This window comes from Nomascus leucogenys, chromosome 12 (genome assembly GCF_006542625.1).
Source record: "Nomascus leucogenys isolate Asia chromosome 12, Asia_NLE_v1, whole genome shotgun sequence".
In the NCBI taxonomy this organism is placed as follows: domain Eukaryota; kingdom Metazoa; phylum Chordata; class Mammalia; order Primates; family Hylobatidae; genus Nomascus; species Nomascus leucogenys.
In genome coordinates this window covers 15,184,088-15,210,536 of record NC_044392.1, presented here as the reverse complement: position 1 = coordinate 15,210,536, position 26,449 = coordinate 15,184,088, and the positions used below count along the sequence as shown (strand labels likewise).

General features: G+C 47.3%; 1 protein-coding gene across 4 annotated transcripts; it reads right to left on the bottom strand.

Annotated features, from left to right (window-relative positions):
* Positions 1-744: 744 nt before the first annotated feature.
* NSUN4 (NOP2/Sun RNA methyltransferase 4) lies at positions 745-25,518 on the bottom strand. 4 transcript variants are annotated; one of them, XM_003259030.4, is made up of 6 exons: positions 24,779-25,518; positions 20,239-20,582; positions 18,330-18,484; positions 12,461-12,621; positions 4,926-5,050; positions 745-4,211 (listed from the first exon to the last, which is right to left on the bottom strand). In XM_003259030.4, exons 1-6 carry the CDS (start codon positions 24,869-24,871, stop codon positions 3,935-3,937), a joined length of 1,155 nt encoding a protein of 384 aa, XP_003259078.2. In that variant the 5' UTR covers positions 24,872-25,518; the 3' UTR covers positions 745-3,934. The 4 variants fall into 4 exon arrangements, with proteins under 4 accessions (XP_003259078.2, XP_030679697.1, XP_030679698.1 ...); XM_030823837.1 differs by lacking the exon at positions 24,779-25,518 and adding an exon at positions 21,850-21,877 and having other exon boundaries at positions 756-4,211; XM_030823838.1 differs by lacking the exon at positions 24,779-25,518 and adding an exon at positions 21,089-21,449 and having other exon boundaries at positions 756-4,211.
* Positions 25,519-26,449: the final 931 nt, after the last annotated feature.

Sequence of the window (26,449 nt, the reverse complement as noted above, 5' to 3'; positions counted from 1 at the left end):
GGAGAGGCTGAGGCAGGAGAATGGGGTGAACCTGGGAGGCGGAGCTTGCAGTGAGCTGAGATTGCACCACTGCACTCCAGCCTGGGTGACACAGCGAGACTCCGTCTCAAAAAAAAAAAAAAGAAGAAAACACGGGCTGGGCACAGTGGTTCACACCTGTAATCCTAGCACTTTGGGAGGCCAAGGTGGGTGGATCATCTGAGGTCAGGAGTTCGAGACCAGCCTGGCCAACATGGCGAAACCCCATTTCTACTAAAAATACAAAAAAATTAGCCGGACATGGTGGTGGGTGCCTGTAATCCCAGCTACTCAGGAAGCTACGGCGGAAGAATCACTTGAACCTGGGAGGCGGGGGCTGCAGTGAGCTGAGATTGCACCATTGCACTCCAGCCTGGGCAAAAGAGTGAGACTCCATCTCAAAAAATAAAAAAAGAAAAGAAAACACGTACTCACAAAATTATATGCCCAAAAGGTATTGGCAGCATTACTAATAATAGCCCCAAACTGGAAGCAACTCAAATGTCCATCAACTGGTGAACGGATAAACAACATGGTGGTATGTCTGCACCACGGAATACAATTCAGCAATAAAAAGGAACAAAACATTAATACTCACAACAAAGTGAATCTCAAAAACATTATACTAAGTCAAAGAAGTCAAACACCAAAGACTACATATTGTATGATTCCACGTATATATGCAAAAATTTTCCAAGACCAAATATTTGAAAGGATTATCTAGGCTTCAGAGCATAATCACTTAAGATTTTTATTTAAAGGCAAAGGATACAGGGCAGCAAGAGAAAGACTGGGTAGGTAAACATCAGGAATCTCAGAATTCCCAAATACAAGCTCCCATGGTCCTTATGCACATGTGGACTGCACTGCAAAGTGCCTTTCGATTGAATCATCATGATCTATGTGAGGCATCCATCCTGGTTTTGGAAGAGCTCAAATCAGAAGTTCCCAGCAGGGCTTTTATGTTGCTCTGGCCATGTAATCAAGCCAGACATATGTAACTGGTTAGACCAGCTGCAAATAATCAATAAAAGGAGTGACCAGTGGAGCTTCAGACTTTATTTTTTGAAATGAAGTCTCTCTCTGTCGCCCAGGCTGGAGTGCAATGGCGCTATCTTGGCTCACTGAAACCTCCACCTCCCAGGTTCAAGCAATTCTCCCGCCCCAGCCTACTGAGTAGCTGAGATTACAGGCACCTGCCATCATGCTTTTTTTATTTTTATAGAGATGGGGTTTCACCATGTTGGCCAGGCTGGTCTTGAACTCCTCCTGATCTCAGGTGATCCACCTGCCTCAGCCTTCCAAAGTGTTGGGATTACAGGTGTGAGCCACCGCACCTGGCCGAGCTTCAGACTTTAAACAGCACATTCTAAATCCCAATGCCTTTTTTTTTTTTTTTTTTTTTTTTTTTGAGACAGAGTCTCACTCTGTCACCCTGGCTGGAGTGCAGTGGCACAAGACAGAGTCTCACTCTCTTGCCCAGACTGCTCACTGCAGCCTCAAACTCCTGTGCTCAAGTGATCCTCCTGCCTCAGCCTCCTGAGTAGCTGGGACCACAGGCACATGCCAGCACACCCAGCTAATTTTTTTTTTTTTTTTTTTTGGTAAAGACCAGGTCTCACTATATTGTCCAAGCTGATCTAGAATTCCTGGGATCAAGTGATCTTCCCACCTCGGCCTCCCAAAGTGTTGAGATTACAGGCGTGAGCCACTGTGCCTAGCCTATTTTCTATTTTCTACATCTTGATGGTGATGGTGACTATACTATTATATACAATTATCAAAATTTATTAAACAATATATTTAAAATTTATGAACTATATTGTATGTAAAGAATAACTCCATAGAAAAGAAAAAACCTTTCATTTAGAAAGGGCATCATGCTACATTTACTCTTCTGGGATTAAACTTTTTTCACTTAATTATTTTATTGCTCAGATTCATCCATATGGTTAGGTATCATTATAGTTCATTTGACAATTGTATAATATTCTATTATGTGAATATTCCAGTTTACTTGTCCACTCTCTTGCTCATGAGCATCTGGGTTATTTCTAGGCTTTTGCTTTTGTGAATAGGGCTGCTATGAATATTCTTGTACATGTCTCCTGGTGTACATGTACGAGTTTCTCTAGGATTTATCCCCAGTATTGGATTAACTGGGTTATAGGGTAGCTGAATGTTCAAGTACAGCAGATAAACTGTTTTCCAAAGTAGTTCTCTGCTTTTCTTATCTAGGTCTGCCTGTCCCCAATTAGATGATGATTCTAGAGGCAGGGGACCCTCTCATTTTGAATTACCACTGCTTAGCATTCAATTAGCACCAGGCTGGATATCCAGGAGTCCAAGGGCAGAAGCCCAGGCACCTGAGGCCTCTCAGCCTCAGCAAATACTAAGTACTGTACAGAGTGAACAGCATGCAGGGACCATATGCCACGCACAGAGGCTGATTAGGGTCCTACTCAGAGCACTAGCCATGCTCCTTGAAGCTCCATCTTCCTAGCTTCACCTGATTTTGAGTCTCAGAGATCTTCCAGGGCCCTCAATTACAATGCAAATCCCAAAAGAAGGCTTAACCTTAGCTTAGCTAAAGTCCCTTCTCAACTGACACCTCTAATACCCAAATAAGGATGAGCGGGAAAGGCAGAAGGGACAAAAAGAATGGCAGGAAGAGGAGGAATAAGGAAAGTGGAAGAGCCAAGAAGCCTTCAGGTATTCTAAAATTATATACCCTTTTCTGCACAGGACCAGTTATCCAGGAAAAAAAAAAATGTTTAAAAAGAAAATATCTGCAAGTAACCCTGAGCAATTTTTTATATCCCTGCCACTAAAGGTTACTTTCTTTTGGCTAAAGTTACAAAAACAACATATCGAGTATGCAGTCAGTAAATGATGAAATCTTGCCCTGAACACAGTGTGTGCAGTGAAGCCTTGTGATGCTGAGGGAAGAGTTAGGGATTAGGGGGTGGGCCAAAGAACAGGCACCAGAGCTCAGCTCAGCTGCAGACTAGAAACAACAAAAAGTCTGGAATACAACAAAACAAAACATCAGGAGATTCCTAGGTGTTCAGAAAGCAAAAGGAGAGTTACCATTCTAAAGGATGAGGAAGCCCAGTAATCTCCCACAATCCCAACTGCTACATCTCCAAGAGCTCCCTAGCTACCTGTCATATACGAGGTCTGGGAATACTTGCTAGATGAATGAACAAAGAACAAGGCACGCACAAGAGTATGACGGTTTTGTGGCAGAAGCAGCCTCCTAAGCCACATTTGGGCAGCAGTATTGTTGACAGCAGGAATGGCCAGAATAATTCAGCTCAGAGGGCTTTTCCAATGTGAGTAGGTAAGCAGATTATTTTGCACTGGCTTAACATTTTTAGTTACTTGTTCCTTAAATTAGATCATGGGCCATATGGAAAAACCAGGTGGGCTTAATTGAGCCTGCTGGCTGCTCAAGACTGATCAGGTGGAACTCACTTCAAATGTGACAGGGGCTCAGTAACTGGCTGGTACAAATGGAACTAATGGCATTTGCACTGACATGAAGTCCCCAACTGCAGCCCCAGGTCTATAGAGCTTCAACAACTTTATTGCCAAATGCTTCTTCCTATGTTTACAACTTAGTGTGAGCCTGCTCACTGGCTTCTCCTTCTACGCCCCTAAGCGGGCAGTGAACTTTAGTACAGGCCTGGAGATGGCGTAGGGGGTAATGAGTGAGTTAGAAACCTGCTGATGCTCCACAATTGGACAGCAGGACAGAAAATCTTCAACTTCTTATTGCCGAAAACTGCAGAAAGACACGAACAGGATGGAGACAGGACCCAGAGTGCATCTCTGCCACTGGTCCCAGTTTCCAGTTTCTGGTGCCTCCAACAGAGTGTACCCTTTGTATTCTTGCTTCAGGGATTGGGTGATACTATGTCAGCCTACGCATTTTGCAGAAGTACATAGGGCCAAAATTGGCCATGAGGTTTGGTATTACCAGCTCCCCAACCTGACAGGATGAGAAGAAACAAAATGTGTCCATGAAAAGCCTTCGGAAGTGAGTCAGATCTTCCACCTGCACCTGCATGCTGTATTGATTGGCCAGGAGCTCAATGGCACCTTGCACCACATACTCGTTCTGTAAGTGTGAGAGTGAGCAGGTAGAATAGACAATGTGGCCTCCTGGTTTGGTGGCAAGGAGTCCAGCCCTGAAACCAGAAAGAGACAGAAGCAGTGACTAGTGAGCTTCCCCAGCAGTAGAAGAGCAACATAAGGAGCTAGAAACGTGGATAAGGGAAGGCTACTACGGGATGGGTAGCTGGTTAGACTGCCTCTCAAGTCCGTTCCACAATGACACTGCCTGAAAAGTCATTCTCAAGGCAGATAGCAACCCAACCTTACTCCATGAGCTCTTCACTAGGAAGTCTCCTTACAATGACCCCCTGAGCTCTGTTTATGGACCAAATTGCTCTGCTGGCTATAGAATGAGTCCTTACTCTAGTAGCTATTTTTCAAACGTGCTACTCACTGGTACTGAGGATGAAATAGCATGAGTCAATCTGTGCAGCCCACTCTAGTATATATGTCCTACTAGATAGGGTTGCTTTTTTGTTTTGTTTTTGTTTTTTGAGACAGAGTCTTGCTCTGTTACCTAGGCTGGAGTGCAGTGGCACGATCTCAGCTCACTGCAGCCTCCTCCACCTCCTAGGTTCAAGTGATTCTCCTCCCTCAGCCCCCTGAGTAGCTGGGACTACAGGTGTGCATTGCCACACCCAGCTAATTCAAATAGGGTTTTTATGTTCCTAGGCAGATCTCCAGCCATAAGATTCCTGTGTGGGTTATGGTCTTGGTAAGAGCTTCCAGTCCCCAGTCTCCCAGAGCACTCTGGCACAAAGTCCTGAGTTTAAAAATCTGTCACTCACGCAAGAAGCTGCACTTGCAGCACAGGCAACATCTGTCGCTCCTTCTTCCTTGACCGCTTAAAGATGTTGTTCTCCTCCTCATGAAGGGAGTGGCGGTCTGCGGTACAGGGCACATCCACCAGCACCTACCCAGAGTGTTAAAGGGTAAAGTATTAAAGATCCTTATAGGCTTCTCTTCCTTAGGCCAGAGATGTTTTAGGGCCCTGGCCTAAGTTTGTGAAATATTCCCTCTGCCCATCCCTGCTTTGCAGAGTACCTGACAAAGTTCTTCATTTTAACTTGGTAGACAATTGTGAAATAATGAGTGGAAAATAGTATATTTGGGAATATTCATGGCTGGTCAAAAACCCAAAACTAACACACAAATAACTATAATTTTTTTTTTTTTTTTTAATTTTTAGAGACAAATCTTGCTCTGCTGCCCAGACTGGAGTACAGTGATGTGATCATAGGTCACTGCAGCCTCAAACTCCCTGGGATCAAGCAGTCCTCCCACCTCAGCCTCCTGAGTAGCTGGGGCCATACATGCAAACCACCACTCCAGACTGATATATATATATATATATATATATATATATATATATATATTTTTTTTTTTTTTTTTTTTTTTTTTGAGATGGAGTCTTGCTCTGTCGCCCAGGCTGGAGTGCAGTGGCACAATCTCGGCTCACTGCAAGCCCCGCCTCCCGAATTTACACCATTCTCCTGCCTCAGCCTCCTGAGTAGCTGGGACTACAGGCGCCTGCCACCATGCCCAGCTAATTTTTTGTATTTTTAGTAGAGAGACGGGGTTTCACCGTGTTAGCCAGGATGGTCTCGATCTCCTGACCTCATGATCCGCCTGCCTTGGCCTCCCGAAGTGCTGGGATTACAGGCATAAGCCACTGTGTCCAGCCTAATTTTTGTATTTTTGTAGGGACAGCATTTTGCTATGTTGCCCAGGCTAACTATAAGATAATTCTTTAAACAGTACACTTATGATTTGGTCACTTCTGTACTATACTCCAATAGGAAAGTTATTACAGTCTGGACAACATAGTGAGACCCCACCTGCACAAAAAAAAATTTTTAATTAGCCGGGCCTGGTGGCATGCACCTGTAGTCCCAGCTACAAAAAATTTAAAAACTAGCCAGGCATGGTGGCACACACCTGTAATCCCAGGTACTCGGGAGGCTAAGGCAGGAGAATCGCTTGAACTTGGGAGGCAGAGGTTGCAGTGAGCCAAGATCGTGCCATTGCACCCCAGCCTGGGCGCCAGAGCAAGACTCTGTCTCGAAAAAAAAAAAAAAAAATTAGCCGGGCGTGGTGGCAGCGCTCTTGTAGTCCCAGCTACTACTCAGGAGGCTGAGGTGGGAGAATTGCTTGAACCTGGGAGACGGAGGTTGCAGTAAGCCAAGATCGTGCCACTGCACTCCAGCCTTGGCGACAAAGCAAGACTTCACCTCAGAAAAAAAAAAAAAAAAAAAGCTTACTACAGGACACAAAAACCACAAAACTTAAAAGGAAACACGACTCCTTGAGCAAGTCAGCAGAAACAGCAACCAGTAAAACTAAATTCCCAGTTTATTTGTTTGTTTTTGGGATGGAGTCTTGCTCTGTCACCCACGCTGGAGTGCAATGGCACGACCTCGGCTCACTGCAACCTCCACCTCCCGGGTTCAAGCGATTCTCCCACTTCAGCCTCTTAAGTAGCTGGGACTACAGGTGCACAATACCACGCTCAGCTAATTTTTGTATTTTTTTAGTAGAGACAGGGTTTCACCATATTGGCCAGGTTGGTCTCGAAATCTTGACCTCAGGTGATTCACCCGCCTCAGCCTCCTAAAGTGCTGGGATTACAGGCATGAGCCATCATGCCTGGCCGGCCCCAATTTGTTTTTTCAATGAGACTAGTCAACTGCTGGAGTGAGAAAGGGAGAAAGAGCAGGAGCGAGAAAGGGAGAAAGAGTAGATGAAGTTCCATCTGTAACTGATTGTCAACAATAGTTTTGATATAGGAATTATCCAATGTAGAATTAAAATATTAATATAAACCTTCCTAAATAACAAAAGAAGTTGAAAAACAAAACAGCAAGGACAGAGACCCCACAGTGAAAGAAACAAGGTAAATAAACACAGTAAAATAATTTGACAGGGGTCAGGCGCAGCGGCTCATACCTGTAATTCCAGCACTTTGGGAGGCCGAGGCAGGCAGATCACAAGATCAAGAGATCGAGACCATCCTGGCCAACATGGTGAAACCCCATCTCTACTAAAAAGACAAAAATTAGCTGGGCGTGGTGGCACGCACCTGTAGTCCCAGCTCCTCGGGAGGCTGAGGCAGGAGAATCACTTAAATCCAGGAGGCAGAGGTTGCAGTGAGCCGAGATCGTACCACTGCACTCCAGCCTGGCAACAGAGTGAGACTCCATCTCAAAAAAAAAAAAAAAAAAAAAAAAAAAAAATTAGGCCAGGAGCAGTGGCTCACACCTATAATCCCAGCACTTTGGGAGGCTGAGACAGGCAGATCACCTGAGGTCAGGAGTTCGAGACCAGCCTGGCCAACATGGCGAAACCCTGTCTCTACTAAAAATACAAAAATTAGCCGGGAACAGTGGTGGGCACCTGTAATCCCAGCTACTCAGGAGGCTGAGGCAGGAGAATCGCTTGAACCCAGGAGGTGGAGGTTGCAGTGAGCCAAGACTGCGCCACTGCACTCCAGCCTGGGGGACAGAGCACGACTCCGTCTCAAAATAAATAAATAAATAAATAAATAAATAAATACAAAAATTAGCCAGGCATGGTGGCGGGCGCCTGTAATCCCAGCTATTTGGGAGGCTGAGGCACAAGAATTGCTTGAATCCGGAAGGTGGAGGTTGCAGTGAGCCAAGATGGCACCACTGTACTCCAACTTGGGCAACAGAGCAAGACTCTGTCTCAAAAAATAAATAAATAAAATGATAATAATTTGACAGAGCTGAGACCAAAATCATCAATGGCATCAATTGCTTAAGTCAGCAATGAAAATAATAAAATTTATAGATTGGCTCACAAAGCAAAACCTGTCTATGCAGCATATAAGAGATATACCTAAAAGGAAATGGCCTAAATATAAAGGGATGAGCAAGGGTATAACTGCAATGCTTTAAAAAAAAAAAAAAGCTGTAGGAGTTTCCGCAACCCAAAAAGGAGAAAATGTCTATAGACTCTTTCCTTACTCCTTCTCAGTGTCCTGAGTCGTGGCCAGAACTCTTGGGAAGATGGCTGCAAGGTATACTTAGGACCGCTGGACTCCTGAGCCCCTAATGCAGAGAAACAGCAGAGCTATGTAATTTCAAGGCGACTATAAATTGATGGCAATATATCTGAATATCTTGGTTCTAATATATTTCTAATATTGTTTCAGTAGTGTCAACTGTGGAAAATGTTCATGTTGAGAGGCCAAGGCGGGTGGATCGCTTTAGCCCAAGAGTTCGAGACCAGCCTGGGCAATATGACAAAACCCCGTCTCTACGAAAAATACCAAAAAAATTAGCTGGACATGCTGGCACGTGCCTGTAGTCCCAGCTACTTGGGAGGATAAGGCGGGAGAATTGCTTGAGCCCAGGAAGCAGAGGTTGCAGTGAGCCGAGATTGTGCCATTGCACTCCAGCCTGGGCGATGGGAGTGAAACCCTGTCTCAAAAATAAAAAAATATGTTGATCTCACTCAGTCACAGAAGAAAGAAAAGGAAGTTGTACTGTTGCACTACACTTAGGAAACATTTAGTAAGGGTAGTCAAATCACTCCACATCAGGTATGGCACATGCATCTTCACATCAGGCACTGGCATGGATGTCAGTCATAAATAACCAGTCGTGCCAGGATAGTGCTCCCACTGAATCTCAGCCCTGGGCAAGTGTCTAACAAATATTATTTGTATTAATATCAATTTGTATAATATTGTATTATAAGGGAAGATAGAAACATGTTCAAATAAACATTGTATTATTTGAAATAAACTTGAGCTCACAAAAAAAAGAAAGTTGTGACTTGGGGGGAAGGGTTAGTGTCTTCCATGAACATGCAGAGCTCTGAGGTCCTGTCCCTTCTCCAGCTGATGGACAAGTGGAGCTGGGAGAAGGATGGAGTTACCAAGAGTATGTAGAGCCCTGAAGTAGTATTCTTCTTTGCATCTAAAGTGCTTAACACGGCTGGGCACTGTGGCTCACACCTGTAATCCTAATGCTTTGGGAGGCTGAGGCAGGAGGAGCACTTGAGCTCAGGAATTCGAGACCAGCTTGGACAACATAGTGAGGCCCCATCTCTACAAAAAGTTAAAAAATTAGCCAGGCACGGTACACGTGCCTGCAGTCTCAACTACTTGGGAGGTTAAGGTAGGAGGATCACTTAAGCCCAGAAAGTCAAGACCGCAGTGAGCCATGATTGTGCCACTGCATTCCAGCCTGGGCAACAGAGCAAGACTTTGTCTCAAATAAATAAATAAAAGTGCTTAACACTTGCCTACCAGAGAGTATATTGTACACAACTAGTTTTGTTTTTTTTTGTTGGTTTTTTTTTTGGTTTTTTTTTTTTTTTTTTTGAGACGAAGTCTCATTCTTGTTCCCTAGGCTGGAATGCAATGGCACGATCTCGGCTCACTGCAACCTCTGCCTCCCAGGTTCAAGCAATTCTCCTGCCTCAGCCTCCCGAGTAGCTGGGATTACAGGTGCCTGCCACCACACCTGGCTAATTTTATATTTTTAGTAGAGATGGGGTTTCATCATGTTGGCCAGGCTGGTCTCAAACTCCTGACCTCAGGTGATCCACCCGCCTCAGCCTCCCAAAGTGCTGGGATTACAGTCGTTAGCCACCATGCCCGGCCACAACTAGTTTTTCAACAAACCAATTAACAAAGGCATCTTCAAACATTAAAGCTGTCAAGTGAAATAGCAGGTCACTCATTCTATATTGTTCTAAAATAAGTAGCTAGGATCAATGAATGGAAATAATAATAATAATGGTAAGGATCGTGATGATTATAATACTATCGAATGTTTTCTCCAGACATTGTGCCAAATGCATTCTTATTTAATTTTCACCTACGGGATAGGCACTATACTATTATCCTCATTTTACAGATGACGAAGCTGAAGCTTAACTGAAAGTTAAGTAACTCACCGAAACTTCTCTGGCTGATAAGTAATGGAACCAGACTAATCTAAGCAGTCTGACTCCAGAATCCTTGCCCTCACCCATATACCATGCAATCTACAGATTGCAGTAAGAGGTAGGACTTTCTAACATTATAAGTGTTCAACAACAGAATCTCAGTGTGCACCCATCAACGGATGTGTTTAAGCATAGGCTGAATAATGAAAATGGCTCCTGCTTGCCTAATCTTCACCGCCAGGTACTATACTAAGTGCTTTCCCTGGATACTCTCACTGAATCCTCACAATAATCCTAAATGGTAGGATTACCCTGTTTCACAAACAAAGAGGTTGAAGTTTAGCAAGATCAACGGTTTGCCTGAGGTTAGTAAGTAGCACCCCTGTAATGCAGAAACTGGTTAGGCTGACAGGAGCAGTCATGCTCTCTCCATCATGTTGCACTGCTCTCATATCAAGAAAAATGAACAGGCCGGGCGCAGTGGCTCACGCCTGTAATCCCAGCACTTTGGGAGGCTGAGGCGAGTGGATCATTTGAGGTCAGGTGTTCGAGACCAGTCTGACCAACATGGTGAAACCCCGTCTCTACTAAAAAAATACAAAATTAGCCAGGCGTGGTGGCACACACCTGTAATCCCAGCTGCCTGGGAGGCTGAGGCAGGAGAATCGAACTTTGAACCCAGGCTTGAACCCGGGAGGCGGAGGTTGCAGTGAGCCAAGATTGTGCCACTGCACTCCAGCCTGGGCAACAAGAGCAAAACTGTCTCAAAAAAAAAAAAAAAATCAGTAGGGGATTCCTACACAGGCAGAAAGCAAGTCTCAAGCCTATCCAAGATTCCATAAGCCTTGGTCTTTCTTTCAGTTTCTTAGAGTGGTTGAGGCAGAATGGTGAGAACTAGACAGATTAGGTAAATCAGGTGACAACACAGAGACAACTGCTATATATTTTATATATTTTTAGAAATATGTGTTCTAAACAAATATTTTTAGAGTATGCCATTTAAAATAAAATAAATAACTTAAAAACATGAAGAGACTGGCCCAGCACAGTGGCTCACACCTATAATCCCAGCATTTTGGGAGGCCAAGGTGGGAGGACTGCTCAAGCCCAGGAGTTCGAGGCCAGCCTGGGCAACACAGTGAGACCCCATCTCTACAAAAAATCATTTGCTGGGCATGGTGGCACACTCCTCTAGTCCCAGCTACTCGGGAAACTGAGGCAGGAGGACCTCTTGAGCCCAGGAGGTTGAGGCTGCAGTGAGCTGTGTTCACACCACTGTACTCCAGCCTGGGTGACAAAGTGAAAACCTGCCACTCAAAAAAAAAAAACTTTAAAAATAAATATGGAGATTTTCAACATGATTAATAAGAGATTGTAAATTAGATACTATCCATTTGGCAAAAAAATTAAGTTTGATAGTACCAATGTTGGCAGCATGTGGGAAATCAGTACTGATTCATTACCAGTAGGAGTGAAACTGGTTTAACCTCCACAGAGAAATTTAGCAAGCGCTATCAAAATCTTAAATGGATATAAACTGTTATTCAACAACTATACTTCAATAATGTCAACAAAATTTAAAAAGGATTTAACCCAAGGACACATTATTAAATGAAAAAAAGACAAAGTTCAGAATAGTGAGTATAATATAATATACTACCGGCTGGGCGCGGTGGCTCACGCCTGTAATCCCAGCACTTTGGGAGGCCGAGGCGGGTGGATCACGAGGTCAGGAGTTCAAGACCAGCCTAGCCAAGATGGTGAAGCCCCGTCTCTACTAAAAAAAATACAAAAATTAGCCGGGCGTGGTGGTGGGCGCTTGTAATCCCAGCTACTCGGGAGGCTGAGGCAGAGAACTGCTTGAACCCGGGAGGCAGAGGTTGCAGTGAGCAGAGATCGCGCCATTGCACTCCAGCCTGGGCAATAAAAGTGAAACTCTGTCTCAAAAAAAAAAAGAAACAATCTTTATCTATAGGGTGGGGAAGTAGGGGCCTACAGGCCAGAAGAGAGAAACTTACTTTTCACTGGATACTTTTTGGTGCCTTCTGAATTTTGTACCATGTGCTGTACTAACATTCAAAAATAAATGAGCTTATTCATACTTACCTTCATGAGGCTTTCTGAGCAACCAAGTGACTTGAGAAATAAAGTAAGCCTAGTAAATTTTTCCCCCACTCAAATAGGTTCAAATTCTTTTTTGCTGCCAACTATCTTTAATAGAGATAATAACCAGTCATCTGAGCTGATTTTTCTTTTGGTCAAATCACCGATGTAGAACTGGCCAGTCCAGAAACAGCTCTACATGCTCAAACATAGGGGCTGGATCCTAACCCCTCAGGCCCTGGAGCCAGGATGGGGAGGCCGCATTAAGCTGGATGCATGTCCTAAATCAAGAATCACTCACCCGGTCATAGGTGTCCCCCTCCAGTTCTCCCCATTTCCTGCCATCCCATGAGGTAACTCGAACTTGATTTCCATCCCTGATCTCTTCAGGCACATAGCTGTGAAGGATCTTCTGTAGTCTGGCTATTCGGGAAGTGGAGAGATCATTGGCAGCAAGATTGCCTATGGAAATAAAGATACTTCAGAGGCCATGGCCCAATGAAACATTCCAGCAATGGCACTGATGGAGTCAGACCAATTCTCAGGCAGTCCTAGCCAATGCAAACCCCAGCATCAGGAACGTTTATTATGTGCATGGCACAGCATCAGTCATTCTGGAGTGGGGTTACAATGGCAAACACCTAAATGGGCCAGAAAGTAAGAAAGTTATTTAAGTCAATGAATAAAGCAGACCAAGTAAGACTCCTTTCCTTTCTCCTTTCCTGTCCCCCTCCCCTTTCTCCCCTCTTTCCCCTTTTCCCTTTTCCTTTCCTTTCCCCATTCCTTTCCCCTTTCTTCTCTCCTATCCCCCTCCCCTTTTCTCCCTTTCCTTTCTTTCCTTTTCTTTCTCTCTCTCTTTCCTTTTTTTTTGAGATAGAGTCTCATTCTATCGCCCAGGCTGGAGTTCAGTGGCACACTCTCAGCTCACTGCAACCTCCACCTCCTGGGTTCAAGTGATTATCGTGCCTCAGCCTTCTGAGTAGCTGGGACTATGAGTGTGCACCACTACACCCGGCTAATTTTTGCATTTTTAGTAGAGACAGGGTTTCACCATGTTGGCCAGGCTGGTCTTGAACTCCTGACCTCAGGTGATCCCACCTGCCTTGGCCTCCCAAAGTGCTAGGATTACAGGTGTGAGCCATTGCACCCAGCCATATTCTTTTTTTTTTTTTTTTTTTTTAAAGACAGGGTCTCTGAGTCTGGGCATAATGGCTCACACCTCTCATCCTAGCACTTTGGGAGGAGGCCAAGGTAGGTGGATTGCTTCAACCCAGGAGTTCGAGACCAGCCTGGGCAACATAGCGATACCTCATTTCTACAAAAATAAAAATATATTTAAATAATTTTTAAAAAAGAGACTGGAAGGCCAGGCATGGTGGCTCACGCCTGTAATCCCAGCACTTTGGGAGGCCAAGGCAGGCGGATCACAAGGTCAGAAGATCGAGACCATCCTGGCTAACACGGTGAAACCCTGTCTCTACTAAAGATACAAAAAATTAGCCGGGCATGGTGGTGGGTGCCTGTAGTCCCAGCTACTCGGGAAGCTGAGGCAGGGGAAAGGCATGAACCCGGGAGGCAGAGCTTGCAGTGAGCTGAGATGGCGCCACTGCATTCCAGCCTGGGTGACAGAGCAAGACTCCATCTCAAAAAAAAAAAAAACCAAACAGAGATTGGATCTCACTATATTGCCCAGGTAGGTCTTGAATTCCTGGCCTCAAGCAATTCTCCCACCTCAGCCTCCCAAAGTGCTGGGATGATGGGTGTGGGCCACCATGCCCAGCCAAGAATATTTATTTCTAAAAAAATATGCTCTCTCACTATTCTGGAAACCTATGGCTCTCTTCATCTTTGGTAGATACCAGTTTATTTACCCAAAATTATTCTCCTCTTCCTCCTAAGGAATAGAACCTCAATTTTTTGGAAGGGGAAGATTGCCCCAAAAGACTACATTTCTCAACCTTTCTTTAGTTTCGCTCTTGTTGCCCAGGCTAGAGTGCAATGGCACAATCTCAGCTTACCATAACCTCCGCCTCCCAGGTTCAAGTGATTCTCCTGCCTCAGCCTCCCGAGTAGCTGGGATTACAGGCATGCACCACCACGCCAGCTAATTTTGTATTTTTAGTAGAGACTGGGTTTCTCCATGTTGGTCAGGCTGGTCTTGAACTCCCAACCTCAGGTGATCTGCCTGCCTCGGCCTCCCAAAGTGCTGGGAATACAGGTGTGAGCCACCACACCCAGCTAAGCCTTTCTTTTACAACTAAGTATGACTATATGACTAACTTTTGGTCATAGTTGTAGGCATAAGTATTGGATAGGAATTCTGGGGAGATATTTTTAAAAAGCTGACATAATTGGAAGATGAAATGAGTCTCTTTTGCCCAATCCTTTCCTCTTGACTCAAATATGGATGTGATGGCTGGACTTCCAGCAGTCATTCTGGACCATGAGGCCTTGTCTCAGAGCTTTACTAGTTATATATCTTCTCCCTCTTAAAGGGAGGGAGGCTAAGGCTGACACTAGCAACAAAATATGTTGCAAAAGGAAAAAGGGAGCTGAAGTCCCTGATGATTGTGGAGCCTCCATACCTGGAGTGCCTATATCTCAGCTTCTCTTATGTAAGAGATAAATTAATGTTTCCTCTTTAAGCCAATTAGTTAGGTTTTCTATCAAATGCAACCAAACCTAATTCTGATTTACCATCTACCTTTCATTTTCTCTTTATTGGTAGACATGAGTTCAAGAAATATCTCACTTTGCTCTTAGTGCTACTATGAGAAAAATATTGCAAGCTTGATGATAAATGACAGTTGATACCTGGCCTCTGAGTCAAAGAGCAACAAGGTATGGTGGGAATGGTAAAGAATGTGAGATGCAAGTGTCCACCTTATCTAATAGTCGTCACTACTATGAACCAGCTTAGTAATCCCATAAATAAATGTCTCCTTTTTTTTTATTTTAATGGAGACGAGGTCTCACTATGTTGCCCAGGCTAGTCTCAAACTACTGGACTCAAGTATTCCACCTGCCTCGGCCTCCTAGCTTGTGCTGGGATTACAGGCGTTGAGTCACTGCCCCCCGGCCAATGTCTCCATTTTCGAGGGCACTGAAAGAAGTAAAAATTGTATTCTCTGCTCTAGAGGAATTTGCAGAAGGATATGAACTGAGAAAAAGAAAGATGGGTTCCAGTTCTGGCTCTACCTCCAATTCTTGTATTATTTATTTAATCTCCACAGAACTCAATTTCTCCCTCCATAAAATATGAGGGCTAGACTAAGTAAACCCTAATTTCCCTTCTTATACAAATTCTGTGATCCCCCGTCTTCCTCAGATCAAGAGCCGTCGCTTGATGAGGAGCTGGGATGAAGGTGAGGTGCTGATAGTTAAGCACACCTTAGAAGAACAACTCTCAATTACTTCTTCTTTGCCCTTCCTCCTCCTAGTTCAAGTTCCTCCTCCTCCCTACCCTTACTCATCTCCCTTCTAATAGATTCCCACAGCATTGAGTCAGATCAGAATTGTCCAGTACACAGGCTGGATTCTCTTGCATTGGATTCATTAAGCCCATGACCCCATCTTTTCTTCTCTCCCTCTGGACTTCCAGAAGGCTATGACCAAATGTGATATCTCTCTGAATCAACCAATGCCTATCATAAGGCTGGATGCTGACTCAAACTGTGCAAGTTGGCTGACAAGACCTGGAAAAGAAGGGTGTAGGCCCAACAGAAGGGCTTGGGCACAGGGCAAGAGAAGCCTGGCTGAGCTCCAGGTTAGGTGTGTAAATTACAGCCCCTTGTCAGGGGCCAAAGGAAAAAAACTACCTATTTTAAGGCAGGATATTAGCCAGTGGATGGCTGAAGTGAGTACTTAACAGTGCACAAGGGGCCGGGCGTGGTGGCTCACACCTGTAATCCCAGCAGTTTGGGAGGCCAAGGCGGGCGGATCACGAGGTCAGGAGATCGAGACCATCCTGGCTTACACCGTGAAACCCCGTCTCTACTAAAAATACAAAAAGATTAGCCGGGCATGGTGGTGGGCGCCTGTGGTCCCAGCTATTTGGGAGTCTGAGACAGGAGAATGGCGTGAACCCGGGAGGCGGAGCTTGCAGTGAGCCGAGATCACGCCACTGCACTCCAGCCTGGGTGACAGAGCGAGACTCCGTCTCAAAAAAAAAACAAAAAACAAAAAACAGTGCACAAGACTGGGTGCGGTGGTTCACGCCTGTAATCTCAGCACTTTGGGAGGCCAAGGTGGGTGGATCGCAAGGTCAGGAGTTTGAAACCACTCTGGCCAACATGGTGAAACCCCATGTCTACTAAAAATACAAAAATTATCCGGGTGTGGTGGTGGGTGCCTGTAATCCCAGCTACTCGGGAGGCTGAGGCAAGAGAATCGCTTGGAACTGAAAGGCGAAGTTTGCATTTAGCTAAGATCGTGCCACTGCACTCCAGCTTGGGTAGAAAAGTGAAACTTCGTCTCAAAAAAAAAAAAAAAAAAAAACAGTGCACAAGGCCTTCGCTGGGCTACTTTACTGAGACAATAAGATGTGGGCCTATCCCCAAGGAATCCACCGTTGTTTTTTTCTTTTTTTTTTTTTTTCTTTTTTTGAGACGGAGTTTTGCTCTTGTTGCCCAAGCTGGAGTGTGATGGCGTGATCTCAGCTCACTGCAACCTCCATCTCCCAGGTTCAAGCGATTCTCCTGCCTCAGCCTCCTGAGTAGTTGGGATTAGCCCACCACCAGGGCCGGCTAATTTTTTGTATTTTTAATAGAAACGGGGTTTTACCATGTTAGCCAGGCTTGTCTTGAACTCCTGACTTCAGGTGATCCACCCGCCTCAGCCTTCCAAAGTGCTGGAATTATAGGCATGAGTCACCGTGCCTAGCTGGAATCCACCATCTTTAAGAGGGAGAAGATATATAACTAGTAAAGCCCCAGGCAAGGCTAATATTGCAAGGGCAATACCCATGCTGTGGGAGCATAGGAGACAGGCATCATTTCTGAACCGGCCAGCAGAGGTCATAAGGACAGACGTCCAGGAGGTGGCACACTTGAGCTGAGGCTTGAAAGTCAAAAGGATGGCTGGGCACGGTGGCTCATGCCTGTAATCCCAGCACTTTGGGAGGCCGAGGTGGGCGGCTCATGAGGTCAGGAGATCGAGACCATCCTGGCTAACACGGTGAAACCCTGTCTCTACTAAAAGTACAGAAACAAATTAGCTGGGCATGGTGGCAGGCGCTTGTAGTCCTGGCTACTAGGGAGGCTGAGGCAGGAGAATGGGCTGAACCCGGGAGGCGGAGCTTGCAGTGAGCCAAGGTCATGCCACTGTACTCCAGCCTGGGTGACAGAGTGAGACTCCATCTCGAAAAAAAGAGAGAGAAAAAAAAAAAAAGAAAGTCAAAAGGATTTGGACAGCCAAGGGTGAGGGAATTCCAGGGAGAAAATTTAACAAGAACAAAGGCAACAGAGAGTAGCAGAGTAAGCTGAAAGCACATAAAGCCTGGAAGAGTGACATATAAAGCATATAAATGGTGGCTGCAGGCAGATCTTATCATTTTAGCTGGCAGGCTAAAGAAATGGGCTTAATCTTAGAGGAAAAGTAAACAGATGAAGAGGAGTGTGTATCATGTGATCAACTGATCGGAGCCCTACTTTAATCTGACTTCAGAGAACTTGCTCAGCAATCTTTCTTGACCAATTGACAGAGAAAGAGAGGAACTAATGAAAAAACACACAAGCTTAGCATGTAAGTACTACCCTCCACTCTGACTTTGGGACTAGAGAACCTACCATATTCTTTGTGTGTGTGTGTGAGACAGGGTTTCACTCTGTCGCCAAGGCTGGAGTGCAGCGGCACGATCTCGGCTCATTGTAACCTCCACCTCCCGGGTTCAAGCAATTCTCCTGCCTCAGCCTCTTGAGTAGCTGGTATTACAGGAGTGCACCACCACACCCCGCTAATTTATATATTTTTAGTAGAGACGGGGTTTCATCATGTTGACCAGGCTGGTCTGGAACTCCTGACATCAGGTGATCCGCCTGCCTCAGCCTCCCAAAGTGCTGGGATTATAGGCGTGAGCCACTGCGCCTGGCCGAACCTACCATATTAAATGTACCTGGGACTAGGTGAGGTGGGGAGCTCTCTCTGCCCAACACACCAGCACCCTGACTTACGGCAACAGCCAGTCTGAAGCAACGCTAGTGTCTTTCCCCCAGGAGCTGCACATAGGTCAAGCACGATGTCCCCAGGCTGCAGGCCAAGGGCCAGAACAGGCAGCAAGGAGGCAGCATCCATCAGGTAGTAGTCCATGACACCCAGGCTGCCAGGTCTGGAAAAGAGGACACCACTTTATTGTTAAATTCCAGGTCAGGACACCCACTGGGAGTCAAGGCCACCAAGTCCATGCCCTCTGGGGCCTGAGCTCCAATCAGCAAAAACTCATTTTTCAGACACACTTACTTATTCACTTATCTATACGGGAGCCAGAATGATTATTTATTTACTGATTGATTGATTGACGGAGTTTCACTTTTGTTGCCCAGGCTGAAGCACAGTGGCACGATCTTGACTCACTGCAACCTCCACCTCCCAGGTTCAAGTGATTCTCCTGTCTCAGCCTCCTGAATAGCTGGGATTACAGGTGCCTGCCACCATGCCTGGCTAATTTTTTTTTTTTTTTTGAGACCAGTCTCGCTCTGTTGCCCAGGCTGGAGTGTGGTGGCGCAATCTTAGCTCACTGCAACCTCTGCCTCCCAGATTCAAGTGATTCTCCTGCCTCAGCCTCCCAAGTAGCTAGGATTACAGGCTTGTGCCACCATGCCCAGCTAATTTTTTGTATTTTTTAGTAGAGATGGGGTTTCGCCATTTTGGCCAGGCTGGTCTTGAACTCCTAACCTCAGATGATCTGCCCGCCTCGGCCTCCCAAAGTGCTGGGATTACAGGTGTGAGCCACTGTGCCTGGCCAATTATTGTTTTTAAATAGCTGTCTTCTTCACTAAACTGGAAGCTCTATGAGGGCTTGTTCATCAAGACACTTAAATGCCTAGCATTTGGTAGACAATTTTTTTTTTTTTTGAGACAGAGTCTTGCTCTGTTGCCCAGGCTGGAGTACAGTGGCACGATCTCAGCTCACTGCAACCTCCGCCTCCTGGGTTCAAGCAATTCTCCTGCCTCAGCCTCCCGAGTAGCTGGGACTACAGGCGCACGCCACCACACCCAGCTAATTTTTTTGTATTTTAGTAGAGACAGGGTTTCATTGTGTTGCCCAGGCTGGTCTCAAACTCCTGAGCTCAGGCAATCTGCCCACCTTGGCCTCGCAAAGTGCTAGGATTAGAGGCGTGAGCCACTGCGCCCGGCCAATATTTTTTAATAAATAAGTCAGTCTTTCAAAAATCAATTCCCATAACCTACAACTAACATTGAGCTCTCCTTAATTGTTAAAGCATAATTCAGCATTTGATTCTGCAGTCTTTTCTCATTCAACTTCATATACATGAGGATTGAACCAAGAAACTGGAAGTTCTCCTTTCTTTTTCCCAGTCTAATACCAAGTTTGTGCCCCTAGGCCAGCCCTATTTCCTAGGAAAGTCCCACTACCTCTTTGCTACCATGAAGTTACTTTTCCTATTCACTTTGATGGGTGGCTGTGAGGGCAAAATGAGAAGACTGCTATGAATAACACACACTTCAACTTGAGAGGGCCCAGTGAGTGCTCATGTAAAAGGTGGCTGTTTTCTACCAGAGGCACAGAGCAGAGTGGGTTCAAAGTGCAGGTTCTGGGTCTAAATATTAGTCACACCACTTACCATCTGAGGAACCTAAAGCAAGTAAGAATCTTAACTTCTCTGTACCTCAGTTTCTCCAAATATAAAAGAGCAATAATATTACCTACTTCATAAGGCTGTTGACAGAACAAAAAGAGATAACATATATATAGCACCTCAAAAAACGCCTAGTCTGTATAAACATGCCATAAATATTAACAATATTATGGTCCTTATTACAGAGGGTAGAAGCTGGGTCTCATCACGTCTACTTCCAGCAGGCACTCAGGACCGCTCCAGTCATGGCTCCAGATCCTACCTGGCAGGAGGGAAGCGACTGATATCCCCTCGGTCAAAAGTGAAGCATCGAAGGTTCGGACTGCAGGCCCAGGAGGCAGGGGATGGGGCTGCAGATTGGCCACCCTCAGACTGCAGTTCCCAGTGGGAGATGGCTTCATTCACAAAGTCCTTGGCACTCAGCTGCTCCAGCTTAGCACTTACATGATCCCAGGCAGCAAAATTATTGACCAGTGCACCATACTTCTGCTCTGAGAGGAGACTGACACGGATTGATGGCCAAAGATCTCCAAACTGCACACTGTAAGTCATGTCAAAATTCTGCAAAGCCAGTCGAACAGCAGGGAATTTGGGCTCTGTGGCAGCCTAAAAGAGAGAGGACAGGCTTATTGGTTTTCCCAGTCTTGCCTCTACCCCCTACTACCTGACCCTACCTCAGAGCCTAGGGGCAAACTTGGATCCAGCTAGTGCCCACTCCTGCTTTTGCATCCTGCCTGCCTGCCAGAGAAGTGTGAGAGGGAAAAGTAGTGGAGGGTGGGCCTTCCCATCCCAGGGTTGTCAGATAAAGATGTAACTCTCATGGTACTGTGCGGGGGTCATCAAGAAGGGGAACCTTGGAGAAAGAGGAACTTAGGAGAATGGGAGCTCAGGAGAGGACACTTGAGGAGAGCCTGCAGAAGATTAGGAGAAACTATGGAGGCTCTGGGAAGCTTTGAACTTAAAAGCAAAAGGCCCTTTTCTTCTGAACAGTCCTATTTTCAAAGCACTTTCATGTCTACTAGCTTATGTGAGCACTACAACTGATAGCTCAGTAAGCTACAAAAAAAAAATTAACAACATTTCAATTTGATGAAGAGATGTGGGTAACTTACCTAGCGTCATGCAGTGACTAGCACCACCATGCTTAGAATCAGAGGGTTGAGGGTCATGTTGGGAGAGTTCCCAGACCCCAGAAAGGTTGGATAAGGAGGGCCCACAGAATCTTGAGGTGTGAACCAAAACAGGGACTTGTAGGATGACTGCTATGGGGGTAGCAGGGGACAAGAGGACAAGAGCGAGGAGGCAGAGTAAAAGAGAAATGAAGACTTCAGATGAGGAGTGCACAAGTCAGTCCCGGTTGCTGCAGCTGGGATGCTTGTTATAGCTGGCAATCTTGTTACTATCTATGCCTTGCTCTGGCCTAGATTTTTGGTCCGGTCAGAACTTTTGCTCTGGCCCTCATTTCTTGTTTTTTTTTTTTTGAGACGGAGTCTCGCTGTGTCCCCCAGGTTGGAGTGCAGTGGCGTGATCTCGGCTCACTGCAAGCTCCGCCTCCTGGGTTCACTCCATTCTCCTGCCTCAGCCTCCCGAGTAGCTGGGACTACAGGAGCCCGCCACCATGCCCGGCTAATTTTTTGTATTTTTAGTAGAAACGGGGTTTCACCGTGTTAGCCAAAATGGTCTCGATCTCCTGACCTCGTGATCCGCCCGTCTCGGCCTCCCAAAGTGCTGGGATTACAGGCGTGAGCCACCGCGCCCGGCCAACCCTCATTTCTTGTTATGGTGAGGACTCTTGCTCTGACTATGACTTTTGCCTCGCTGGGACTCTTGCTCTGGCTCCTGCTATGTTGGGGACTCTTGCTCTGGCCTTGACCTTTGCCATGTTGGGGACTCCTGCTCCGGTTCCGACTTTTGCCATCACAGACTCTTGCTCTTGCCCTGACCTCTGCTAATTTGGGGACTCTCACTCTGGCGCTCATTTATGCTAAGTTGGGGACTCTCACTCTGGCCCTGACTTGTGTTTTGTTGAGGATTACTGCTCCGGCCCCAGTTTCTGCTAGGATAGGGACTCCTTTTCTGGCTTGGACTTCTGCTCAGATGATGGCTCTTGCTCCAGCTCTGACTTCTGCCATCATGGGGACTCTTGCTTTGGCTCCAGCTTTGGCTTTGGTGGGAACTCCTGCTCTCGCTGTCACTACTCTGGCATTCGCTAATAATAGTCAAACTACAGCTGGGATTGGTGCTACAGCTGGAATCCTTGGATGAAGGCAAAGGGCAGCTGTAGGGGATCTGTAGAGGCTCTTTGCAAGGGCCTTGAGAGGCCACAGTGTAGATATGGAGGCCACAGGGGACAGTATCAGGGTAGGCCCGGACTCGGGGGACAATGGGTAAACTTTGAGGATCAAAGGGTGTTTTCAAAGGGATAAAAGAATAGATGTGGGTAGAACAAGGAGGCATCACAGGCTGACAACGAGATTGGGGTGGGCCCCTGGGAGTGCTATAGGTGTCACGCAGGGGCACAATGGGAGGGGGGCCTGTCGAATGATTGAGGGAGCCAGATAGTGGGCAGGGATGGGGGGTGGAGGGAACCACAGAGTGTATATGGGTATTGCATGGGGGCCCTATGGAGGGTCCATAGGGGCTGCTCTGAGCATAACTATTGGGCGAGACAGGATCACAAGGAAGGCAGAGGGGAAGAGAAGTGGGGATAACACTTTTGAGGGTTCTAGGGACCACAGTCGGTAAGGTAGTCCTTGGGGGAAGTTCTTTGGGGCTGGAATTTGAAGGAGTTGTGATGTACGGCTGCATACAAGAAGGACCAGAGAGGCAGGAGGGAGGTGGGGGACAGGTGTGGGCCTTAGCAGGCTTGGGCTGGCCAGAAGGGGTGTGCTGGGGAGTGTTGACTAGGGAGAGACATTTGTGGGGAGTACGTGACTGTCTTAACTTTGGAGACTTAGAGGACTTTGGTTGGGGGGAAACTGGAGTGGGAAGGGGGGGTTCATTATAGCTTCTGCAGGGAAGTGACTGGGGTGGAGATATAAACTGGCTGCCCAGGGGTGAACGGAAGGAAAGGACAGAATGAGGACCATGGGGACGAGATGGTTCCTGGGAACAGGGGGGACCAGAAGTTGTGATGCCCGGGGTTAGGATGAGGTAAGAGTTCCCAGTTGCCTCCCAGGAGAGAAGGGACTCAAAGCAAGCCTTCCTGGGAGCCTGGGACTGGGGTGAGCAAGGAGAATCAGTACTCCCGGGGCGCAGGCAGATGGCATAGCAAGGACTCCCAGGGGTAGGCATGTAGGCCTCTGAGGAAAGATGGGAGTAATGATAAGAGCCCTCCTGAGGTGAGCTGGGAGAGCCAGGCATGCCTGCCTGAGAAGAGAGTGGGGAGCCACAACAATTTTTCTCAAGGGGCAGGTCAAGCTGTGGTTTGGGTTCAAAAGAGTCTAGAGGCTTAAGGCTGCCATGGTAAAAGCTGCCAGTAGGTGGGGAAGATGCTGGAGAGAGAAGGGGGTCATTATAACTTCTCCCTGAGGACCAGTGAGAGGGCAGAGAGATCATCAGCCCAGTTTCCAAAACTCTGTGAGAAGGGGTTGGAGAGGCCATAGGACTAGTTTCCACCGGCCGGCGAGCAAGAGGAGGTGAAATCGTGAGGCAAGTTCCCGGGGTCCTACGTGTAGGAGGAGGCGAAATCATGGGTCCAGTTTCCAAGGGTACATGAGTGAGCTGAGGGGAGGTCACTGGGCTCGTTCCCGGGGACTGATGAGCAAGGGGAAAGGAGGTTGCCGGCCTGGTTCCAAAAGCTGAAGGGCATCCGCTAGAGTAACAGAGATTAGTGTGCTGGTCAAAGTACGTGCCTTGAAGACAGGGACGCCGCATTCTCGAGGGACTCATCCAGCTGCAATAAGGGGTCCGCTGACAGAGAGGGGGTGACCCCGGCATACTGAACTGCTCAAAATAAGGGCCGGAGAGTGGGGAACCCGAGTGGCAGGGCTCGCGGCAGTAGGTCCTTTCCAGGAGTGGGGAAGAGGACTCAAAAGAACATCTCCCTGAGTGCGAGGAAGGTTGTGGGGGTGGAAGAGATGGTGGAGGTGGCGAGGGAATCGGCTGGGGTGGGCAGGGGGATGTGCCGGTCATAGAAGAAATTCCAGGGCTTCCAGTGAGGCAAGAAAAAGGGTCTCTGGAGAAGCAGGGAGAGTCCAGAGGATGAGAGGATTCGTTGCACCTTTTGCCAGGGTTTGGGCCGGCAGTATGGACAGGGTGGTCGCTGTAACCTTTCCCGGTCGCCAGAGGCAGCTCGAGGTTGAGGAAGGGGCTGAATCCTTTCCTGCAAGGCGGAGACCCAGGAGTGCAGGCAAGGTCGCTACGGTATTTTCCGAGGGGTGAGGGCGACCGGGCTGGAAAATCAATGAGGAAAGGAGGAGAAGTCATGTGGGGGAAGAATGGGCAAGGGAAAGGGGGAGGGGAGGGAGGGAAGTAAAAGGGGGAGTGGGGGACAGAAAGGTAGGTGGACACAACTGGGGAACAAGAGACGGTGACATCACTAAAAGAATGAAGGCGAAGGTGATGACGCAACTTAGAGGGGCGGAGTCAGGAGACTGCAGACGTAACAAGTGGGAGACTAACGCTCGGGACATAGAGTGCGGACAGAGGCGGTGATGGAAAAGGCGAGAGACGGAGGTGCCCAGGGACGCTCCGTGGAGTGCTTGGGAAAGACGCTAGGCGTTCTAGAGGGCCGGGAAACGGAAAGACTGGAGAAGTTTCCATCCTCACTTTTCCCTCCTGCGCCCCCAGCCGGACCTTACCCATTTCTTCTTATATCGATGTCTCCGCGGGACCGTCGCGAAGTCCAAACGCTTCAGCAGCTCCCTGACACCCCTCAGTGTCAGTGCAGCCATGTCGGCGTGCGCCACTGGGTAATTCCGACCGGAACCGCGACGGGAGACTCGCGTGTTCCGGGGAGGTGGTGAGCGCCACCCGGCGGGACACGAGCGAAAAAAGGGGAAGGAAATACATCTGACGCTCTCCCAGGACTCCGCGCGCCTCTACAGACTCCGCCCAGCCAGGGGTCCCCTGAAAGCTGCTGGAAAAAGAGCAACCTGGCACCCGGAATGATGACTCTGCCTAGATGCTTAGAGCAGTGCGAGGGACTCCAAAGAAGCCCCTAGCCCACTTGGGGGATCAGGGAGGATTAGGAGCTGGTGGTTTAGTACCGAAAGAGTTAGCTAGGCGAAAAGGGGCGGGAAGGGCCTCCTAGGCCGAAATTGCATGGAGGAAGATCCTTAGAGGAAAATAAGACCAGACTTGTAGGCAGAAGCAGATTTGCAGTGAAACGAATGAAGCTTAAGTTTCAGGACCCGGCCGGGCGTGGTGGCTCACGCCTGTAATCCCAGCACTTTGAGAGGCCGAGGGGAGCAGATCACGAGGTCAGAAGCTCGAGACCCTCCTGGCTAACACAGTGAAACCCCGTCTGTACCAAAAATACGAAAAATTAGCCGGGCGACGTTGCTGGCGCCTTGTAGTCCCAGCTACTTGGGAAGCTGAGGGAGGAGAATGGCGTGAACCCGGGAGGCGGAGCTTGCAGTAAGCCGAGATCGCGCCACTGCACTCCAGCCTGGGCGACAAACCGAGACTCCGTCTCAAAAAAAAAAAAAAAAAAAAGAGGAGGCGTGAATAACCCACCCCTTGTTTAGCGTACCATCAAGAAATAACCATAAAAATGGGCAACCAGCAGCCCTTGGGGCTGCTCTATCTATGGAATATCCATTCTTTTATTCTTGTACTTTAATAAACTTGCTCTCACTTTGCATTGCGGACTCGCCCTGAATTCTTTCTTGTGCGAGATCCATGAACCTCTCTTGGGGTCTGGATCGGGACCCCTTTCTGGTAACAACGCCTGTAATCCCAGCCAATCTCCCTGCCTCACTCCTACCCACCCTGATAATTGGCTGTTGAATGATCATTTAAAAACACAGTTTCTGGCCGGGCGCGGTGGCTCACGCTTGTAATCCCAGCACTTTGGGAGGCCGAGGCGGGTGGATCACGAGGTCAGGAGATCGAGACCACGGTGAAACCCCGTCTCTACTAAAAATACAAAAAATTAGCCGGGCGTGGTGGCGGGCGCCTGTAGTCCCAGCTACTCGGAGAGGCTGAGGCAAGAGAATGGCGTGAACCCGGGAGGCGGAGCTTGCAGTGAGCCGAGATTGCGCCACTCCACTCCAGCCTGGGCGACAGAGCGAGACTCCGTCTCAAAAAAAAAAAAAAAAAAAAAAAAACACAGTTTCTGATCACGTCCCTCCTCTCCACTGGATCCCTACTGGTGATGTCAAATGTGGGGCCTAACGCTTCCACAATTTGAGAAGACATAGTTAAGAAAAATAATACAAAACTTGGCCTGGCGCGGTGGCTCACGCTGCCCCCAGCCGAAAGCTTTTTCTTATTTGGCATTTGAATGTGGAATTTTGGAATTTTCTTAT